Source organism: Rosa chinensis, chromosome 2 (assembly GCF_002994745.2).
Source record: "Rosa chinensis cultivar Old Blush chromosome 2, RchiOBHm-V2, whole genome shotgun sequence".
Lineage (NCBI taxonomy): Eukaryota > Viridiplantae > Streptophyta > Magnoliopsida > Rosales > Rosaceae > Rosa > Rosa chinensis.
In genome coordinates, this window is record NC_037089.1 from 75,573,997 (window position 1) to 75,597,085 (window position 23,089).

Genomic DNA, 23,089 nt, shown 5'->3' on the forward strand with positions numbered 1-23,089 from the left:
AGTTAATTTGATAAAGTTTTTCTTTTGGTTTCTTGCATATGCATTTTGATTGACTTAACTAACGATACCATAGTTCCTGAAACCAATGAAGATAAGGAAAATCTTATAAATCAAAATTTGCAAAATTTAAAGAGACGAGAGAGGAATGGCAACAAAGATCATAATTGATGATGCATCCATATCATATTGCCGTTGTCCTTCTAAATTTGATTCAATTCCGATAACTGGAGCGACCTTCAGAATTCAAATGCAGATCATATGAGTCGTTCATTTAGCCAAAGTACACAAACCCGCCTGGTAGTTGGGTTTGGTTTGTGATTTAATTCTGAATTAATCATTGGGATTCTTGTGAAATTATTAGGACGAATGAGGTTACATGAAAAACCATAGAGTTGTCAATGAGTCGGGTCGGGTCATGTTGGGTTCTTGTTGTATTAAGGTATTAGACGTACCACAATAAACAACCCAAACTCTACTCATTTAATAATCGTGTCAAAAATACAAACTCAAACATAACCTATTTACTACACGGTGACTCGCAATGATCCACCTTACCCATTTAATTGGGTTGAATTGGATGACTCACTTAAACCATATAAACGAGTCACAACTTGATCCACTTAAGACATTTAAGTAATGGTACATAACTTCACCAATTCAATCAAGTGGTGTTTTGATTGTTATGTAATTGAGTGAAAATGGGAAAATACAACCTCCATCGATCTGGCATCTCTATTGAAGTCGGTCTAAACCTCCGTTAAAACATTAATACTTGTTACGCAAGTGATGATATAAGAATTTATAACAAATTACAACATTCATGACCTTCTAGACGTTATTTCGCAATGTATTAAACACACCATAATTCAGGACCAAATTTCATTAAAGCACATAACTATGTTTACACAATTATTCTATCAGTGAAAATTGATGGATAGCTGCAGGCAAACCAAAACTGGCAACTTCCACGTACGTCAACTTTCTCCAACCCGTAGTTAGGTCAGACCTGGCAGCCTCACGCAAAATATCAATGCAATTTTGTCACTCCGTTCCTGCTATATATGCTCGATTGCTCAGACTAGACTGTTTACCACCCTAAAAAATCCAAACCCACCTCTATCCTAATGGGTTCTTCCCAAGACGATACCTACCAACCTCTCCTTCAACCCATTTCATCCTCCCCATCCTTAACAGATAAGCATGACCACTCGAGTAGCACTGAGCTGGAAAGAATATTATCCGACACAGATAGGCCGTTCTTGCAGCGTCTCAAACCTGCTCTATGGATCGAGTCGAAGCTCCTTTTCTTCCTCGCCGGTCCGGCAGTGGTCGTCTACATGATCAACTACGTTATGTCCATGTCCACCCAAATCTTCTCCGGCCACCTTGGTAATCTTGAGCTCGCCGCTGCTTCTCTCGGAAACAATGGAATCCAAGTGTTCGCCTATGGCCTCATGGTAAGGTCACTACGGTGTAAATACCATATGTTTTCATAGAATACATATAGAAAAATACCTTCATTACGATTTTTTTTCTTCCGTAATCTAACAGTATATTTCTTTTTGATTTTCCAAATATATCAGTTAGGCATGGGAAGTGCGGTGGAGACGCTATGTGGACAAGCATATGGAGCTCAAAAGTACGAAATGCTAGGCATATATCTACAAAGATCAACCATCCTCCTAACGTTGGTCGGTTTCCTCCTCACCTTGGTCTACATCTTCTCAGAACCAGCTCTAATCTTTCTCGGCGAGTCCCCCAGAATCGCCGCTGCCGCCGCCATTTACGTCTACGGCCTGATCCCTCAAATCTTTGCCTACGCCGTCAACTTCCCGATCCAGAAATTCCTCCAAGCTCAAAGCATAGTGACTCCAAGTGCATACATATCAGCAGTGACACTAGCCGTACACCTCTTGCTGAGCTGGGTGGCCGTGTACAAGATTGGGCTTGGGCTTCTGGGCGCGTCGCTGGCGCTCAGCCTGTCGTGGTGGATCACTGTGGTGGCGCAGTTTGTATACATCGTTAAAAGCGAGAGGTGCAAGCACACGTGGAGCGGTTTTACGTGGCAAGCGTTCACCGGGTTGTATGGATTCTTCAAATTATCGGTGGCGTCTGCAGTGATGCTTTGTTTAGAGACGTGGTATTTTCAGATTCTGGTTCTGCTGGCTGGCTTGCTGGAAAATCCTGAGTTGGCTCTTGACTCGCTCTCGATTTGGTAAGTCTTTATTGGTTTTGTTTTTTGTTAATCATTTATATAGTGGCCAATCAATGTGGGATACTACTATTTTGACCACATGCGCTAGCTATTCACATATTGTGACAATTTACTGAATTTAGTTTAATCATGAGAGAATCTTGCGTCGGGCTGACCGCACGGGCACGTGGTGGGAGGATCAATCACCGTCTAGCAATGGGGTGTTTTGGGTATTACACTTTAGGGTGTAGGGGTAGTTTCAAAAAAGATGAAAAATTTCTTTTTTTCTGATTGGGTTTGTAAAACCCCCACCTAAGAATTTCTCATCAATATATCATATGGTGGTTGTTAACTATTCTTATTCTTAGTACTCACCGGCATGAAAACGAAACTATTCTTATTCTTGGTACAGTTTCTTTTTTGTTTTTGTTCTTTTTTGTGGAGAAGATTGGTTGGAAACTTTGGAATAATTCAACTCACCTTTTTTTTTTTGACAAGTTCCTAGCTATCTGAAAGTGATTTAATTTTATGGTCCAAAAGTCATTTTCTCATGTATGCTTGGCCATCCAATTAACTTTTCTGCCCAAAATATGGATGATGCATCCATATTATCCCTTTTGGCTGCCTATATATATTATTGTGGTTGTGATTGCCAAATAATTGGCTATAATATGTTCTGTTTTTTTCCTCATCTTCTTTATCCTTGAGGGATATGATGATCGGAAATTGACATCTCAGCTTTTTTAATTTAAATAATAAATTACTTTGTAATTTAATCTTGACAACAATCCAAATTAAAGAAGTCAAAATTAAAAACTTACATAGCTGAATCAGAAGAGTTATTTATTGATTTATAAAGAGTACTAAAATAATTGTTGTTTGTTTGTTTTTTATTTTTTTTAATAAGGGCCGGTGCGGCTGCCCTCAAACCTTGATTAATGAAACTCCAGAATACATGGGGGATTGCATAAACCCCGGATTACAATTAACATCAATGGAACTTCTTGAGATAATAACAAAAGTCTCAACTAAAATGATATATTCTATTAAGCACCGACTAGCGAAAATTGCTCTACTGCATGAAAATTCTATAATATATATATATATATATATATATATATATATAATATGGCATATCGAACATTACTTTGGGTTTCCAACCTGTTAAAAAATCGACCCAACAATTGTAAAATTGCCAAATATGCCATACACTCTACTGACTCTAGTCTATAGTACCACACATAATGACATATGTATGCATGATGTATGTATATATATATATATGACATTTGGCTAATTGATTAATGCAGCACGACTATATCAGGATGGGTGTTCATGATCTCAGTTGGGTTAAATGCAGCTGCAAGGTCAGTTGAATAATTTTTTATATGAATTCAGAGTTAATGTCTGACATAATATAATGTATAAAATAATCTGGAGTGCATATCCAAAACCAATTGACAATGGATGAAGTGAACCAAACTTTTATGAATTCATAAGCAAAGTTATATTTTTTAATATGTGAGTTATATTTATACACATTCAATATATATACGAGGACTATACTTATTTTAGCATTATTGTTAATGATGGGTACGTGCAAGTATACATGCAGTGTGCGAGTAAGCAATGAGCTTGGAGCCGGAAATCCCAAGTCCACAGCATTTTCTGTCATCGTGGTGACTACGATCTCCTTCATCATCTCCGTCATCGCAGCAACAGTTGTTCTTATTTTTCGTGATGTTATCAGCTACGCCTTCACGGAGGGTGAAGTCGTGGCCGCTGCTGTCTCAGATCTTACCCCTCTTCTTGCCCTCACCCTCCTCCTCAATGGAATTCAGCCTGTCTTGTCCGGTGTTGCTGTTGGGTGTGGATGGCAAGCTTTTGTGGCGTATGTAAATGTGGGCTGTTATTACTTTGTTGGAGTACCACTTGGTGCCCTTCTTGGATTTTACTTCAACTTTGGCGCTAAGGTAATTACTTAATGAAGTACCCCGAGTTACATATATGTGATGCCAGCTCGAGTCGAGTTACTTAAGACTTCACATTAATATGCAAATGTGGTTAATTTGCTTAGTATATTATATACTTAAGTATTAATGTTAATGTATGATGGAAAACTAAAATTTCACCAATGCTATGTATTATACTAGTAAGTTACTGACTCTGTTTAATATTGGTTTAGGGAATATGGTTAGGGATGATGGCGGGCACGTTGATGCAAACAATCATTCTAATATGGATCACCGTTCAAACAGACTGGAAGAAGGAGGTAATACTAGTGTTACTACGATTACTTTTTCCGATCCCTAGCCTTCATTAGCTATCAGATTTTTACATTTCGGATATTTCGTTGTTCGGTTTTTTACAATGAAGTTAATAACTTAATAATCCAATGTTATAAGTCATCACAGGCTAGCTAGTGTTGAACTGTTAGTTGTACTAACTACCAAGTGATAACTTGGATCGAATTTCAGGTGGAAGAGGCAGCCAAAAGGTTGAACAAGTGGGACGTGAAGGAACCAGTAAAAGGCTGAGAAAGAAGTTATCATATATATGTAGGATGAAATTATTCTACGAGATTTTATTCAAAATGCAACTTTGTACTTTGATATAATAGCTGTAAAAATTGCTCAATTTAAAAGTCAGGAAACTTAATTATTAGTGACGTGAAAATAATGTTACTATAACATCTTTATATTGTTAATCATTTCCATATAAGATATTTTTTCTTGAGACAAGAAATAGTGAGAAGTTTTTGTAGATAATAACTGTGTTATGACCTTCAAGACGTTAACACACATCTCTCTAGCTACAGTAAGTTTGGTTCTCGATCGGTTATTAAGTTCTGAATTGCTTAATTGAATGAATCCCTCTCCAGGATTAAATATACAGCCATACAGGGGTCTCTACGGTTATTCAATAGTCTAATCATCTACAATAATCTCGCATATATAATCAGAACCCTAATCGATCAATAAGTTTCTACCGTCATGGTGAAAGGTAATACTGCTCTCCCCCTTCGAGGCTCCGAGCACCACCCCATGTCCACTTACAGTTATCTAAAGACGGGAGCTTCATGTTTTCTTAACGGACAAAATGAACGGAGATATTATATATGTTGACTAATATTTAACGGTGAATTAAGTGTTCACGTACCACATAACTCCCTAAAAGACTTCAAGTGCCTAAAATCTATTCTTTTGTAAATGTGAATAATGATGTACAGTTCTAGTTCAAGAAAACATATTTAAGGCCTGAGTAGTCCTTGAACATGGTTGATTTTGAAAGCATAGTCTAATAAGAATATGTTGTATTATCGACAACATGCAACTTTAATTATGAAATAAAGGGGATAAGAATCTGTAATTAAGCATGCCTCCTCCATAAAAGTGGGCTAATACCACCATTGATATATTATGGTTGTATAATTGCAAGTGCTTAAAAACTTGATGCATAGAATACCATTGTTCAATATAACCTAGTTTTTGGCTTCAGATTTGTCCTTCTATGTGTCAACCATGCCAATAGCTGTTTAATTGGACCAGCTTTTACTACATAGTCAATGTGAATGATAATTGTTTGTTTTAAGTTTGTTGCCCGAATGAAATTTCATTGCAGGTGGATACTTTCTGGCTAACTTGTGTGTTTTCCTGCTTGCAGGAAAAGATATGGACTTGCAATGCATACATCAGAAGAGAGGAGTGCAATATCTGGTATTATGAAAGAAGGTATGTGATCCGTAACATATAGGGAGCTTTTATATGAACTTATGTACGTACCTGCCCAATTGCTGTTGTAGTTACCTGTAACCTGAGCTTCAGCCGTCGTTTGTAAATCTGTCTTATTGTTTTAGCTTTTATATTCTACCCTAGCTAGGATAGTTGTTTAGTTTATGAGCTGGAAGTTGATATGATTACATAGTCCATATTCATGATAATCATTTGTTTTATATTTCTTGCCTGAAAGAAAGAAAATTATCAGTGATTATTTATAGCCAAGTAATCCTTGCCCATTTTGCTGCTTTGCAGGAGAGATCATTTTGCAGTTCGGTGATGGTTGAAGAGAGATGAGAGCAATGTCTAGTTTTAGATGAAAGAGACAACAATTTTGAAGTAGCTGAGCTGAATATGTAGGACCCATCGAGTTCTAAAACAGTATTTGACTATTTGTATTTAGATATTTTAATTTTTTTATTTGTTAATTAAATGTAGTCACCAAAGATTGCATTGGTGGGTAGACTTCATATGTGGGACCCATAATGGTAGGCACAAAAAAAATGATAGTGGGTTTTTGAGTAATTGTCACGCCAGCAATGCCCTTGTTTTGTGCATGTGGTTTGGTGGATTCTAGAACTCTGTCATTGGGATGAGATTGAAGAATGCATTGATTTATTTATGTGATCAACTTTGATGAGAAAAGCCAGACTATAGAGTTAGACTAGTTCTTTTAGTGTGCTGGTGTTTGTTAATTAACCTAAAGTAGCTGGGACATTGTTTAGGCAAATAAGTACTTGATCTATTCCAGATTGTGAGTCTGACATCATAGCATGCCGTTATCTGACAAGAGAATAAATCTGTACTTTCGTGTATATATGTCTTATATTTGATGTACTGAGTTCGTTATCTTACCAGAAAGTACCCAAAACCAACTCTGATTTTTCCTTATATTAAGAACCATTTTATCCAATTTTGATGAAGTGCTTTTTCTGATCCAGTCAACAGAACATCTTTCATCTTGTTAGCCAACTGAAATATTCAATTATGGCCTTCTCTATCGGTTTGCTCTACAGAAAAAGACTGGGAAGATATCAAGTTTGGAGTGGACAATGGAGTTGATTTCTATGCTGTCTCATTTGTAAAAAGTGCTGCGGTGGTTCATGAGTTGAAAGATTATCTCAAAGGTATTTCTATGAGTTCTATACACAACAGAGTTGATTCTTATTTTCAATCTCTTATCCATTTTCAATTAATTTCTTCTTGGCTCTTTTATATGTTATTGACTCCTAAACTGAGTTGTGTATTTCTTGCAGGTTGTAATGCAGATATTCATGTTATCGTAAAAATTGAAAGTGCAGACTCTATACCAAATCTTGATTTCCTTTTTTGTTCAAAACAAGCACTCTAATTTATAGGGATGGTAGGAGGGAAGACTATTGTGCAGTAATGTATGTCAAGCTGCCCTTAGAATTTCTTATGAATACAAGGAATTTCGTTAGTTTCAGAATGATCTTTACGTAGAAATTCATGAAATGTTGAGATGGAACATGATGATTGGATTCTATTTTTTGATCAACAGGACATAATATTTTATTGACTTTGGAAAGGTTTTTGCAAAATGCTATTGAGTTTAATACATGCTTTTTAGGATGGAACATGCTCCCTCATAACCAAAAAAGCATAGTCTAATTACTTTAATAATTTTTAAAATTGTCCAATATTAATTATATGGTCATCATAATTTATAAAAATTGATGGTTAAGAATAATCTATATGTACGTAAAAATATTAAACGAACCATAAAAATAGAACTTTAACTATTTTATATTACTAAATAATTGGGGAAAACAATGATTTCATGTCCAAATTAGTCATTCTACAAACAAGTTTTGAGTTTACCAAACACTTTGTCACTGCTTTTGCAACTGACAGCACTTACAAAAAACCAGTTTACCAAACACTTTGTCACTGCTGTTTTGCTTTTCAGCCACTTATTCTCATAAATAAGAAGAAGCCAGCTTTTTCACAAATAACAACCGTACCAAATATAGCCTGTGATCTTTAAAGCATCCAATACAAAATTTGTCTTAAACTACATCCGGTACTCACTAAAAACATGAACTTTACACAGAAATCACCAACAAAAAAAATCCTCAAACGTCATCCACCGCCACCACTAAAAATCTAAAAGAGTACCAATTCAAACCCACCAGCATAAACCCTTTTCTTAATCAAAGCAAATAAACCCAGATCAGAACACTGACCCCCTCAGTTATGAAACTGAATTCAATCAACTATCACAGTCAAAAAGGTAGAAACTTTTAACGAATTGAATCAAAACCCGGCCAATTAACCGTCAGCAGGTCGTTCATCTTGAACAAAACTCACAAGGCCAGAAACACAGAGAGAGAGAGAGAGAGAGAGAGAGAGAGTAGAATCTGAAGAAGATGGAGAGCTGTGAAAGTGACGAAGGTGTTGAAAGCTTTTTGGTCGTTGTCCGGCGAAGGTATATTGGAAAAACGGAAGAGCCAAAAAGGACAGAGAGGCAAGGTAATAGCCCCACGGGCTCACAATTAAAGGCGTTACATACGAATTTGGCAATAATATTTTACGTTGATAACTCCACAACAAGGTTTGGGTTCTGTCTGACACCCTAACTTACCCCAATGTTTTGTGAGCTGTGACTCTTCTTCATTTTTTTTTTTTAGTCAATGATAGTATTCAATTAGATTGACATATAAAAATTGTAATTCAATTGGGTTACTTGGTGCAAGAATGGAACTCTGAACTCTGAAGTGTACTGAACGAACAATTTAGTTTATAGGCTTCATCTTGTCACTGCCTTGGTGAACGTTTATCTTCCGCCATCTCAAGCAAAACAAGCAAGTGTTAATCACATAAACCATATTTAGCATTCAAATTTTTCTATCTTAGCCAGAAGGAAACAGATCCAACCTCCTATATATGATGTTCTTACCTATATGATCACCATTTCTTCTTCATTAGCCATCTTATTCCAGCTTAGTAGGCCACAATTTTATCAGAAACCCAGATATGACTAGTGCCAGAAGTCCGAGCAGAGGTCTCAAAATCTGCTGCCTTGTTACTGCTATTTTCTTAGTAATAGTCCTCGTCGTCATGACGATATTGGCACTCACCGTTTTCAAGCCTAAACAACCAGAGATCAATGCCCGACCCGTTGGCCTTGAAAACATTCAATATACACTCTTTCCGAATGTGACACTAAATGTGACGCTAAGCATGCTCGTCACGATAAATAATAGGAATTATGGAAGTTTTAGTTTCAAGAACGCCACGGCATATGTTACTTATCACGACACAGTTGTAGGCTTGGTTCCGATGGAGCATGCCTTTGTCCCTGCACGAGGGAAAATAAACATCACCACCTCCGTGGATCTTATGGGCGACAAGTTGATTTCAAACCCTCATTTCATGGAAGATGTGAATACCGGGATATTCAATTTGATCTCGACTGCTGATTTACATGGGAAAGTGACTGTGCTCAAGTTCATGAAGTTTGGTGCTACGGCTTTTAGCACATGCGACATCTCATTTTCCATAAAGAGCGAGCAAATTGATTCTAAGTGCAAATCCAAACTCAAAATGTAATTCATTTGCAAGACATGGTATACCATTATTTCAAGTTCCTTAGCTTTCTACATGATGTATCTAGCCTATTCATCTAGCACTGCTTTTGTATATTTTGGAAAGTTGCCCTTTATGTAAGTTAATGCTAATGTCAAAACCTCGAGAGCTTTTTCTTCTGTAGACATGGATGAATTTCACCTTCTTCATTGAGTTATCTATCTAACTCATCCTCTTCACACTAGCTGCATTGAGTTATCTATCTAACTCATCCTCTTCACACTAGCTGCCTTTTTCAACTTGTCATTATCTGATGACCTGATTGAAAAACTACCTAGACTAGCGTTTTCGAGAAATTAGTTGGAATTCCATGTGCTATATATACATGAGTGTAATTTTCAATCATATATTTAGGATTGCAATATCTTCTAGCTAGCAAACAACCAAAAAGACCCTTCATGTAACGGCTAAAGAACGAGAATCTATAAAGATTGGTTGGATATGAACAGTGAAAGACAAAAGTGTCAACCTTTTTATTGACACCATGTCAACAACAAAAATAGTACATAATGTTACGAGCTAAAGTTTCTTATCATCTTAATCAATTGATAGATTTATGCGTGATGTGTTTGCAAATTTTAATAATAAATACAATCAACCTAGTTAATTTATATTTTTTTAATTAAATTTAAAGTTTCTCATCGAATAATTTTAACCAACTAGCTATATGCACTTCAAAACAGAACCTATATATGTATGAGAATTCAACAGTGTAATGATACCCCGTACTTTTTTTTTCTTAATTTATCAAAATAACGAAACAAGAAATATATGTTGTGCAGTTTGTTGACCAACACTACTACAAAAAGCTAATCACACAACACTAATCACACAACGGAAAAGAAATCATCTGTTGTGTGTTTAAGTAAGCTTTATTGCACAACGGTACTTGTTATATTTTGTTGTCTGAATGCCAACAATATGAAAACTTTTTTATCAGAACTACATTGCACAACGGAAATGAAGTAATGTCTGTCGTCTGAGTCTTAAAAAATTTAGCGGCAGATTTCCTTCCACTTTGGAGTCTTGGTTGGCTCTTGAAATCTGAAATTTGGGTTACTTAGTACAACGGTGCTTGACATTTTCTGTTGTGTGATTGAAAAAGCTTACTTGGATATCTTCCACTAGGTAAACCTTGTGCAACCTGTAGAAATTAGACAACAGAAGTTACACTTTTCTGTTGTGTGAAGTCGGAACATAGGCGGCAGCATTTTGGCTCAAAATGCAGCAGGCGGCAGATTTCCCTCCATGTTTTGACATTTTGATTTTATGTCATACACTCTTACAACAGTGTGTTGTGTTTCTGTTGTGGGATCTACTTGAGAAGTAATATTTGAAGTTCAAATCATTTCTTTTCCTTTCATTCTCTCTCTTTCGCGCTTGAGTCAAAATAAGACTTCTTCAACCCAAACCTTTCCCTTCTTCCATCAAACCCTATAAACCCAATTTTTTATCTTCAATCCTTCCCAAGAACCTCGGCCAGTTCCCAAATCACTCCATTTCAACCTCAAACTACCCCTTTTCTTCCCTGAGCACCCCAAGCTCCGTGACGGCCATGACTGTCGTGAAGCCATCAAACAATCAAGTCCCTCATTCTCTCATATATCTTTCTCTTGTCATCTCTCTCTAGTAGTTCTGAAACCCCAAAATTCTCTAGAAATTTCATGAATCACATTGAGATCTTAAACCACCCAAACACCCAAAACTCTTTCTACCCTTAAAACCTTTGTTGCTTCTTCCTCCTCCCCTGCACTTGTCTGCCTATCTCTTCATCAAAAAACCCTAAAAAGGAAGACGATGCCTTTCGGTTCAGAATTTTCTCCGAACTATGCCATGAGGACTTCGTCGTCTTGGTTTCTATCAACTTGGAAGAGCAGCTGATGGATTTGTCAACATCGTCTTTCAAATAGTGTGGGTTACAGAGCCGAGGAGGTCATTGGTCGTAATTGGTTAGCTTCTGTATTGAGTTCTTCATTTTAGAGTCTAAATTGGGAATTTTTTACCATGAATTTTGTTGGAGACGGTGAAGTTCACTGTTTTGAATGTTTTTTTGCTATCTTCAGGTTTTTTGTCATTATTTAATTCAGTTTTTGTGATTGTGTGAAATTAGCCTTACTTCATAGCAGGGGCAACAATGCCGGGAAAGACTGGTTTTGATTTCAATGGTGCTTCACAATCATTCAATGTCATAGCTGAATACCTGTTTGGTAAGGTACCTTGAAATTTCTTCCTTTTTAATTTTGAGGATTTCTCGATTCTCCTAATGATTTAGTACATAATGTTTTGTCTTAAACTCTTAATGAATCACTTAATACCAATTTTTTTTTCTTTTTCATTCAATTGTTACCTTGTTCTTTTGCTTTTCCAGAATACCACAAAGGAGAAAATGGAGATGACCACACCGGTTTTCATGCATAAAACTTAATCTGATGAAGAGAAAATGGAAATGACAACTCCAACGATAACAAACACTTGTAAAGGCACAGACTATATTGCCAAGCTTTGCCCTGAGAAAGCTGAGTGGGATAAGCACAAGGTGCTATGATTCTCGTACCCAATTCTGGTTTAGTTTCTATTTTGTCTTTTTGGGTTTATGTAGGTTATGTATGAGATTGGTGAGGGATGCAGAAATTGGTTACTGGTAGATGGAAATATGGATTTCAAATGTGTATAACATTTAGTGATGTAAATACTTATGTTGTGGATTGAACTTCTGTTGAAGGGTTTGTGTTTAAATTATACTTTGCAGATATATATATATATATATATATATATATATATATATGCTTGTTTTGTCGACAACGCGGGCATAGTTTGAAGAATTGCAGAAAGAAGAATGAGAATGATATAGAGGGAAGTTATGTTATAGTTGTGGGGAAACCGGGCATTCTTTTTCTAGATACCCCTTACCTCTTCAAGATGGTAAGTTACTGTTGTTTTTAGATTACAGATGAGTTGGTTTGATCCTTATGTGGTGTTTGCATAATATATTAAGGGGCTACGTTTTAGTGTGCTTGCTTAGTGATGTATTGCACATATTTGATGAACTGATTATAGATCAACATGACAGTTATGCTCATGTCATTGTTATGTTATTCATATTTGTCCATCTGGTGATGCAGGAGGAACAAAATTTGCCAAGTGATTCATCTATAACGAGACTAGTCACCTGAGCAAGGATTGTCCTAAGAACCCTCATGGGATTTATCCAAAGGTAAATGACTTACATATGTGATCTTCACTTTACCATGTCATTGATACTATATTATTAATCTTAATAGGGAATCAAGTTCTTAGGAGAGGTTATTGATTCATGTTTGTGCTATTTTATTTCATACAATTATGTTCTTAACATAAACATTGTATGTTTCATTTAGCTGACCATATAGTTTGAGAAGATTTATCTTTCTTCATTTATGTCAGTGCATTCTCATTCCACACTTCAATATTTATATCTGCTCAATTGGCACTCAATCTTTTCTTTCACCAGATACTCATTGACTCTGTAATGTGTATGTAGGATAGCTCACTCTCAATTTTGAAGGCAAGGTTTATATGGTTTTTGCTGTCACCCCAGAAGGTCACTCTCTGTTTCTTTCATGGTATATGTGATGACCTAGTATTAAATTTAGGAAAATTGTTTTCCCTACTCATATTGTTAAAAATTTGAGTTTATTATTTTCAGTTTGGGTTATTAACTTTGTTAAAAATGTGAGTTAAATTTGCATGAACGCCTAGTTTAGTACTAGGCACGTATTCTCCTCTTCCTCCTTCTCCTTTTCTCTACACTCTTCTTTTCTGGTACCAATGAGTCTACTCTCTAATTCATTGGCAATCAATCCACAACTAGCTACCAAGACAAAAGTGAAAAGAGAATTCTCCATGAGTTTTCATTGTCAAAGAAACTGAAATTTCTTCCTCTTTATGCAGCTAGCTTCTGTAAGTGATCTATCGAGTTTTCATTGGAGTGGAGCCAGCTTTTGACCACAATTGGTGAAACTCATTTTAAAGAGTGCACAAGGAAAACTATATTAGTGCTTTGTTTTCTTCGTTGTAGCAAATGATCTATCGACTATGGTGTCAAAATCATCTTCAATTCTCATTGAAAAGAGAGTTTTTGACTTACATTTTGCAAAGGTCATTTAGGTGTGCACATGGTTACATTTATTTTTCTTTTCCTTCAAGTGTTTTGTTGCAGCTTTTCCAAAGTGACCATTGTTTGCTATCTTTGACTATTACTTCTTGCTGTTCAATTAGTAATCTTGAATAATCAGTGATTCCTACAAACTAGTAGGAGCTATTGCTAATTGATTATGTACTTTCCTTGGTGTTTTACATTGATATGAAACTAGCCTTGATTTATGATTGCTGGAAATTCTAAGGTGCACACAAGAAACCATATTGGTAGTCTTGCTCTCCTTCCAAGGATTTGGTTGCTGCAACGAACCCATATATATATATATATATATATATATATATATTATAGATGTTTATATCATGTGCAGCTTTGCTATTGAAATCTGATTTTTTCTTTACATGCTTGCTATTAAGTTTTGAAACTAGATCACTAACTTTTGGCTGCTTCTTCTTTTTTCAAGATGCTAAGACCCATTCTCGTGGTATTAATATGAAGTTACTGAAGTAGTTTCTTTACTTGCTCTAGCTGATTTATCTTTCCTTTCATTTTAAACAAAGAACTAACACACAATAAGAGTAGGATTGAGTAAACAAATGTTTACTGAAGGTCAGTCTTTGTCAGCTCAAGTTGGGAAGCCAACTGGGTTGTTTAATTTTGTCTAATTAGAAGAGTAAATAGAAGTAATGGGTGGATAGATATTGTTATTACACCTCATAAACAATTTACTTCTCATGACGTAGAACTTGCTTATTGTAGTAAAAGGAATTGAAATGGCAAAGTATATCCTGGATTCACAGTTACTTCTCATTAATTGGGTGTCCACAGCAAATTTCTTTACTTTGGTGTCTCATATCTTTTATCATTGTTTTCATGAACTTCTCTGCCTTGGTTTCACTTCAGGTTGCCTTGAGGCTCTGCTTTCAGCATACGAGCTATGAGCTTAGATCTCTATAGTACCTGCCTCTCGATCCTCTCAGTTCTTGAATCCTCCATCTCGAGCTCAGATTCGGGTAATTTCTCTTTTTTCTTAATATGTAATGGAGTTAATTTACTTGCATAGTGTCCAGAACAAGTTCTAAGTTTTTGGTTAGTAATTAAGGTAGTTCTCAGTTTTGATTTTGTTGCTTGCAGTTTTGTTTGGTATTTGTTGCTTGCAGTTTTGTTGTTATTTTCTTCTGCTGATTACTTCTTCTAAATATATTGCCGAAAAACTAGGGCCTTGTGTACAATGAAGGAATTTGATCTCGTTCCTCATGATCCTAAATCTGTAGAGAGTATAAAGCAATTGGAAAATGCTCTCAATCAAAAAATGCTTAAGTTACTTGGTGCTTCTTTAATGTTGCTGGTTGCCTCGTAAGTTATCAATGAAAATTGGGAGGGTTCAGCTATATTTCTTGCTATGCATTTACTATGTTAGAGTTTGATAACCTATTGGACTCGTGTATGTTCTTTCTCATTTAAGTTAGCTAGGATTCAAGTTAGTTCTTATATATATATGTGTGTGTGTGTGTGTGTGTGTGTGTAATATATGATCCAAAAAGATACTGATTTGTTATCTCTGATTTGTTTTTTTTTTATAGCACATACTGATTTGCTAACTCATTTGATTTGTCCAACTTGCAGCGTTATTCCTAGTCCTTTTTCATATGACACAAAGACTATGCTGGTATATGAGAGTGAGGACTGGGAAGGATGCCTCCTCTGCTGTAACAATCCAAAGCTCAAGAAGCAACATAAATGAGTTGGAGTGGGACATTAGAGCTCGAGAAGCAAGTACTATGGATTACCTCCTTTCAGCATCTGAGCTACCAAGTTTGATTCATGGGTCTAGATAGCAGCTAGGAATAGCTAGGGATGCTTTTGATTCATGTGTAGGTAGCAACTAGGAATGCTTCTTGTTTGGTATATTATCTAGTAACTTGAATGTTTGGATGTTTGAAAAATGCTACTTGAATGATATGGATTAGTGTGTGGTTTTATATGGTAATATGGAGCATTATTTTTGGAAAGAGATTCCAAGTATGAATTACATAATGAACAAACAACAGCTCAAAATAATGTTGTGAGAACCAAGTTCAAACAACAAACCTTATATTGCTCACACAATGGTTGATACAAAGAATTTGTTGTGTGAACTAACAACCAACAACAAAAGAAAACAAAGTTCTGTTGTGTGAGATTCGTAACACACAACAGAAATGAAATCATCTCTGTTGTCTGAGTAATCAACAGACAAGGGAGACAATTTCACTTTAGTTGTGTGTTATTCATCTCAGACAACAAAAAATGAGTAATATCTGTTGTGTGTTACATATCTCAGACAACAAAGAATGAATATTATCTGTTGTGTGTTATGAACCTCAGACAACATAGAATGAGTAATATCTGTTGTGTGTTATGAATCTCAGACAACGGCGAATTCCTTCTTCTGTTGTCTGAATGTGCCGACACATCCCCGCACATGCCATGCCAGGCACATGCCTGCGTAGAATTCACACAACGGAAACTAGTATTCTGTTGAGCAAAGTACTATCACACAACGGTGAAATCACCGTTGTCTGATGTTTCAATCACACAACACTCACTTAGACCACGGTGAGCTTGGTCATCACACAACACAAATCCACCGTCGTCTGATGACCTTTTTGTAGTAGTGCAACGACATAGATGGATATATCAAACTATTTAAATTCACATGTCTGATTAGAGGCCTATAGCATTATGCAATGTTATTTATAAGAAATGTTTGAAAGTTATCGCTATAGGTTGAAAGGGATTTTGCCATATGTGATTTCACCTTTCCAAAGTGCCTTTGGGCCAGGTAGATTGATCACTGACAATATCCTTGTAGCAAATGAATTGGCTCATTTTGTTCACAATAAAAGGGATGGCAGTGAAGGTTTTATGTCTCTGAAACTGGATTTGAGTAAAGCCTACGATAAAATGGAATGGGTCTTTCTTAGAAGGGTAATGAAGAGGTTTGGGTTTGCAAATGTGTACATTGACATGGTGATGCATTGTGTCTGTTCTGTAAGATATTCATTTTTGGTGCTTGGTAAGCCTCGTGGTTTTGTGGTTCCTAGTAGAGGGTTGAGACAGGGAGACCCTTTATCTCCATATTTCTCATTGGTGCATAAGGCTTCTCTGCTCTACTTCAACAGAAACAAAATGCAGGTTTGCTTTATGGAATTGAAATTTGTAGTGAAGCAAGCACCTTCGGTGAGTCATTTATTATTCACGGACGATAGCATGCTTTATGCTTCTGCCTCGTTGGAGTCATGTTACCAGATGCAAGATGTCATTGAAACATATGGGAAAGCTTCTGGATAGTTGGTTAATTTTGATAAAGCTCGGTGGCTTTTAGCAAAAATGTTTTAGATTATATGCAGGAGGGGGTTTTAAGTTTGTTGGGTGTGAAGATTGTTGATTCACATGAAAAGTATTTTGGGCTACCTACTTATATTGGTAGGAAGAAGACGGCTACTTTCCAGTACATCAAGGAGAATTTAGCGAATAAGGTTGCAAACTGGCAAGGGGAATTGTTGAATGGTGCAGGTCGTGACATATTAATCAGAGTGGTGGCTCAGGCTTTACCCACTTATGCCATGAGTGTGTTTCAGCTAACGAAGAATTTTTGTGAAGATTTGGAGCAGATGTGTGCAAGATTTTGGTGGGGGAGCACTCTTGATAAAAGAAAAATTCATTGGAAGACTTGGAAGGCTTTATGTAACCCTAAAGAAGAAGGTGGTTTAGGGTTTATGATCTTATCTGAATTCAATGTAGCAATGTTAGCCAAGCAAGCTTGGCGCGTGCTAAACAATCCTTTGTCTTTGGTTGCCCGGATTTTTAAAGCTAAGTATTTTCCGGAGGAATCTTTTTGGACGGTGGAGCCTCACGCTTCCCCTTCTTACTCTTGGAGAAGCATATTTTCTACTACAAGAGATTTGTTAGGGTAGGGTACCTATATATTGGCAGGTAGGTAATGGTGTAGCAGTGAATATTTGGACTGGTTCTTGGCTTCCAGGTGTGCCAGATTGCAAACGTAGGGCAGGTAATAGTGCTACTGGTGACATTAGTTTGGTTAGTGAACTGATTAGCCAAACTGGTCTATGGAATGCTAATTTGATCCGGGCTATTTTTCCTTTGGATGAAGCAGAGATAATTTTATCCATCCCTTTTTCAACTAGAGTGGTTGATGATTGTGTGGTTTGGTGCCTTGAGAAAAGTGGGAAGTTCACAGTGAAAACTGCTTATCGATTCTCTTTTTCTACTTCTCCTTCTAGGAGACCTTTTGACTTGCCTGTGGGGGTGAACTTTTGGATGAAGTTATGGAAAGTGAATATCCTGAATTCTGCCAAAGTACATATATGGCGTGTGTGCCATAATATTCTGCCTTCTATGGAAAGGTTAGCTTCGAAAAAGGTTAATCTGGAATCACTAATCTGTCCTCTTTGCACTACGACCTTGGAGTCTACTTTGCATATTTGTCAAGATTGTCCATATACTAAGCAGCTACTTCGAACTAATGGTCTGGTGTACAAGGTTTGTTACAATCTCCATTTTGCTAATTACAATATTTTGGAATGGTTAAGTGCTTATGTCAGAGAACTTTCTTTGGAAATCTTGGGTGAGCTAAAATATTTGCATTAGGGTGTCTGGAAGAAAGGAACTATAAAGTTTGGGAGAATAAAAATAGTCTGGTTTGTGATATGTTGATCAAGGCAGCTTCTGTTAACGGAAAAGATCATTTCTTATTTCAGCTAATTAGGGTTAATTAGAGTTAATTATTGTCAATTCTATTAATTGCATGTTTAGTTGTTAGGTGGCCTACAACTGTTTTACACGTGTTGTAATCCTGCTCATTCTTCTACTTGTATAAATAGCTGTAGCTCTCTTTGATTCCAGGTAGTTGTAACAGAAACCTCAAATTTAATAGAAAATTCTCATTTCTCCTTCTACCGTTTTTCTCTAGCCTAAAGCTCAAGAACCCTAACTTTCATGGTATCAGCAGCTCAGGTCAGGACCTAGGGTTTGCTTCTACTTGGTCTCGTTGCACAAGCTCATTGTTCTTGCTTGCTTATGTGCTCGAACTTCTCATGCAATTTCAGATAAGTTTTTCTTGTTCTTGAAGAAGGAAACGTTAGATCTACACGTTTATACAATGATTTTTTTAGCTTTAAAGCTTCGATTTAGTATACTCAGTGTTCGATTGTGAATATATGCAAGTTTTAGCTACTTGATTGAAATTTTGTGAAAATATCATACTCTCTGAGGTTTCGAAACCCTAAGTCTTGAAGTCTGTTGTTTTGTGTGCATCTACAAACTGTAATTGTGGATTTGAAGAAAGCATCAAAGTTGATATACTACTGCGAGGTTTGAAAACCCTAATTTTCTGGAAGATTTGTGAAGATTGTGAGAATTGATATCTTGTTGAGGTTTCACAACCTTTGGATCTACTAATCATACACATACATACACTCGATTCTTAGTTTCTGAACCATTTCTCATCAAGACTGCATTTACAACACAAGCTTCCACTATTACTACTCAAACTACTATGTATCTTCCAAATGTTCTGCTAATGAGTCCAATTACCCTACATAGTTATTTCGTATGGAATCTTTTCTTAGAGGTCAAAATCTGTATGGCTATGTTGATGGCTCAAATCCTTGTCCTTCCCAACTTATGTCTGCATCTGATGGTTTTGAAAATGTGGTGTCACCTAAGTATACCAACTGGAAAATACAAGATTAGAGTATTGTTAATATGATTGGTCAAACATTGAGTCATGTGGCTATGTTATGTGCTGTTGGAAGTAAGTCTACACAAGAAATGTGGAATAGACTGAAGCTTAAGTTTGCTGCACCTAATAGGCAAAATATTTTGCAACTCAAGTCTAATCTGCAAAATTTGAAGAAAGATGGTGATGATACTGAGTCTTGCATGGATAAGATTAAAGCTGCTAGAGATGCACTTGAAATAGTTGGAGTTTTTGTTGATGATGAAGACATTGTGGTTATAGTATTGAGAGGGTTGCCATCTGAATATGCTGCTATTAAAACTGTAATCAGGGCTCAGTTTGTTGCTTGTTCTGTTGGTGAACTCAAGACCTTGCTTAAGGCTGTAGAGATTGATATATATTGAGAGTGAAACTCAAGCATCATCAACCTCATCTCTTACTGCAATGCTAGCCAAGAGTACTACTGCTGGTTCTGCCTCTAGCAGCACTCATGGTGCCTGAATCTCAAGCATACTGTCTCAAGTCCCTACTGTACCACCTGGATTTAGCCCTTTACTGACTACTCCAATCAACGACAACATTCACTTGTCCTCACAAGCTCATTATGTTTCCATTCTAGCAATACCATAAGGTGGCATTTCTCAGTTCAACCCATTTATTGTGACTAATTCAAGTTCATCTATGGGTGGTTTCTATGCTGGTAGGCAAAATGGTCAGTTTGGTAACAACAATGCAAGATTCAACAACAATTCTGGTGGCTACAGGGGGAACAACAATTTTAACAATGGCATGAATAGAGGAAATGGGGTTCCATTCAATAATCAATTCAATGGTGGTAATGCAGGATTTAACAACAACTTTTTCAGGCCAAATGGATGGGGAACTAGTCTGACTTGTCAACTTTGTGGCAAAATTGGTAATGGTGCCAAAACTTGCACGACTTTATCAAATTTTCAGAATTCTCAGCAAGGCAATTCAAGCATCACTGGTTGTCAATACTGTGGCAAACCAAATCACACTGCAGACAGATGCTACTACATCTTTGGCTTTCCTGGTCAGCAACAACAGTCAATTCCACAACTTCAAACTATGCAAACCATGCAGACTCAGCCAACTCAACAATTTCAAAATGCTCAGCAAGGCTCTCAGTAGTAGGGAGTAGCAATGCTTGCTTCAACCTCAACTAGCAATTCACCTCAATATTGGCTGGCTGATTCTGGTGCCATCAATCATATGACAAGTGAAGTACAGCTTCTCAACAATCTTGCTTCTTACACTGCCAGATTCAGTGCAGATTGGTGATGATAAATTTTTAAATATCACACATATTGGTAACTCAAGTCTTGGAAGGTTAAAACTAAACAATGTGCTTCTTATTCCTGAATTTGCTGCACATTTACATTCTATGTATCAATTATGCAAACGGTTTGATGAGTTTATGTGTGTCATACAGGACAAGGTGCTGGGAAAGGGACTGAGTAATCAGGGACTACATCCAATACCTTTTGATCTGCCATTATATCTTCAGAAACAAAATGGTTCAAGCAGTATTCAATCCTATCAACAGAATAATTCAGCTTATCTTGGTAGAGTTGTTAAGCATTCTTTGTGGCATCAGAGGTTTGGACATCCCTCAAATGAGATATATAGTTACTAGTATGCTAAATAAGTGCAACATTACAAGCATACCAGAAAAAGGTTCTACAGTCTGTGAAGCATGTCTTCTTGGGAAATTTCACAAGCTGCCCTTCTCAACCTCTCAATCCAGCAGTCAAGTTCCATTTGAGATTGTTCACTTAGATGTTTGGGGTCCTTCCCCTCATCTTTCTATAGATGGTTTCAAATTTTTTGTATTGTTAATTCATAGATGATTGTACTAGGTATACTTGGATTTTTTTTCCAATGAAAAATAAATCTGAAGTACTTAGCTACTTCCAATCTCTTTGTGCTTTTGTTGGTACTCAATTTTCTACTTCTCTTAAATGTCTTGGAAGTGATGGTGGAGGAGAATATACAGGCAATCGATTTAAAGAATTTTTGTGCAAACAAGGTATTACACATCAGGTTTCATGTCCCTAGGCTCCACAACAGAATGGCATTTCAGAAAGGAAGAATAAACACATTAGAAAGACTGTTGTCACTTTCCTACAAGATTCTCATCTTCCTTTAATCTTCTTGTATCATGCTTGTGCAATTGCAGTAGATCTGATAAACAGGATGCCTACAGCAACATTGGATATGAGATCACCATTTGAGAAACTTTATTGTAAAATTCCATCACTGGAACTGCTTAGGGTCTTTGGCTGTGCATGCTATCCTCTTATGACTCCACACAACAGCTTCAAACTTCAACCAAAGACAGCAAAATGTGTGTTTATTGGTTTTGCAGCAGGATATAAGGGTTACATTTACTATAATTTGTCAAGTAAGAAATGTGTTATATCCATACATGTGTTCTTTGAGGAGGATCAGTTTCCATTTGCCAATCTATAGCCTTTATCCACTAGTAGTTCAACTGGCAGCTCTTGTTCTCATATTACTCAGTCCCACACTCCACAGCATCCTGCAGCACCTGTTCTTTTCAGCACCACATTATTTGATCATAGTCATATTGATTTACCATCACAGATTGCTGCTGCAACCCAATCTTCTAGTTCTTTATCTACATATGATCATACAACATCTGCTCCTAATGAAAACACACTTCAAAATGTCTCTTATGCTCTCCAAACTCCATCATTTGTTACATTTGGTCAGCCTACAAATCTTGCTTTTCATTCTGAATCTAATGTTGTCATCAATTCTGGAGAAGACACTGGTACTGTCACAGTTGATACTCAATCAGGCAATGGTTCTATCTCTGTCATTCTTGACTGTGCTCCAACTAGTTCAACTGTACAAATATCTAGTTCTAACATTCTGCATCCAATTCAAGGTCTTTCTGAGTCTACAGTTAATAATCATACAATGCTCACTAGGTGTAAGAGAGGGATACTGAAAAAGAAGTGTTTCTTATCCATATTGAATAATACATCCTCTACTGATATCTCTGCTTCAGAACCTCAGAATTATAAGATATCTATGCAATTTCCAGTTTGGAAAAATGTAATGCAGGAAGAGAATGATGCTTTGATCAAACAACAGACCTGATCTCTTGATCCATTACCTCCAAACAAAAATCTTGTTTCCTGCAAGTAGATCTTTAAGATGAAGAGAAATGTTGATGGTTCCATATCAAGACACAACACTTGACTTGTAGCAAGAGGTTTCAGCTAGGAATATGGTGTAGACTATGATGAAACATTCTCTCCTGTTGTGAGACATAATACTGTTATATTGCTATTAAATCTAGCTGCACAATCTGGATGGGTTTTGCATCAAATGGATGTTAAAAATGCTTTTCTACATGGCATACTTAATGAAGAAGTTTATATGGCACAGCCTGGAGGATTTGAAGATGTTTCTCAACCTCATCTGGTTTGCAAACTTAAGAAATCCTTATATGGCTTGAAGCAAGCACCACGAGCTTGGAATGAAAGGTTCAACAATTTCTTGCCTAGTCTTGGTTTCAAAAGCTCATATGTTGATCCATCATGATTTGTTAAAACATCAGGGAGTTTCAAGGCTTATCT

The 23,089-nt window shown here is 36.6% G+C and overlaps 2 protein-coding genes across 2 annotated transcripts; both read left to right on the top strand.

Moving 5' to 3' along the window:
- The first annotated feature begins 977 nt into the window (after window positions 1–977).
- On the top strand, window positions 978–4,937 carry LOC112190619 (protein DETOXIFICATION 40). The gene is made up of 6 exons (XM_024330068.2): window positions 978–1,457; window positions 1,584–2,215; window positions 3,505–3,561; window positions 3,810–4,167; window positions 4,380–4,466; window positions 4,672–4,937. Exons 1-6 carry the CDS (start codon window positions 1,125–1,127, stop codon window positions 4,729–4,731), a joined length of 1,527 nt encoding a protein of 508 aa, XP_024185836.1. The 5' UTR covers window positions 978–1,124; the 3' UTR covers window positions 4,732–4,937.
- Window positions 4,938–9,051: 4,114 nt separating this feature from the next.
- Window positions 9,052–9,543, top strand: LOC112184056. Its single transcript, XM_024322351.2, has one exon. The coding sequence runs from the start codon at window positions 9,052–9,054 to the stop codon at window positions 9,541–9,543; it is 492 nt and encodes a 163-aa protein (XP_024178119.2).
- The last annotated feature ends 13,546 nt before the right edge of the window (window positions 9,544–23,089 follow it).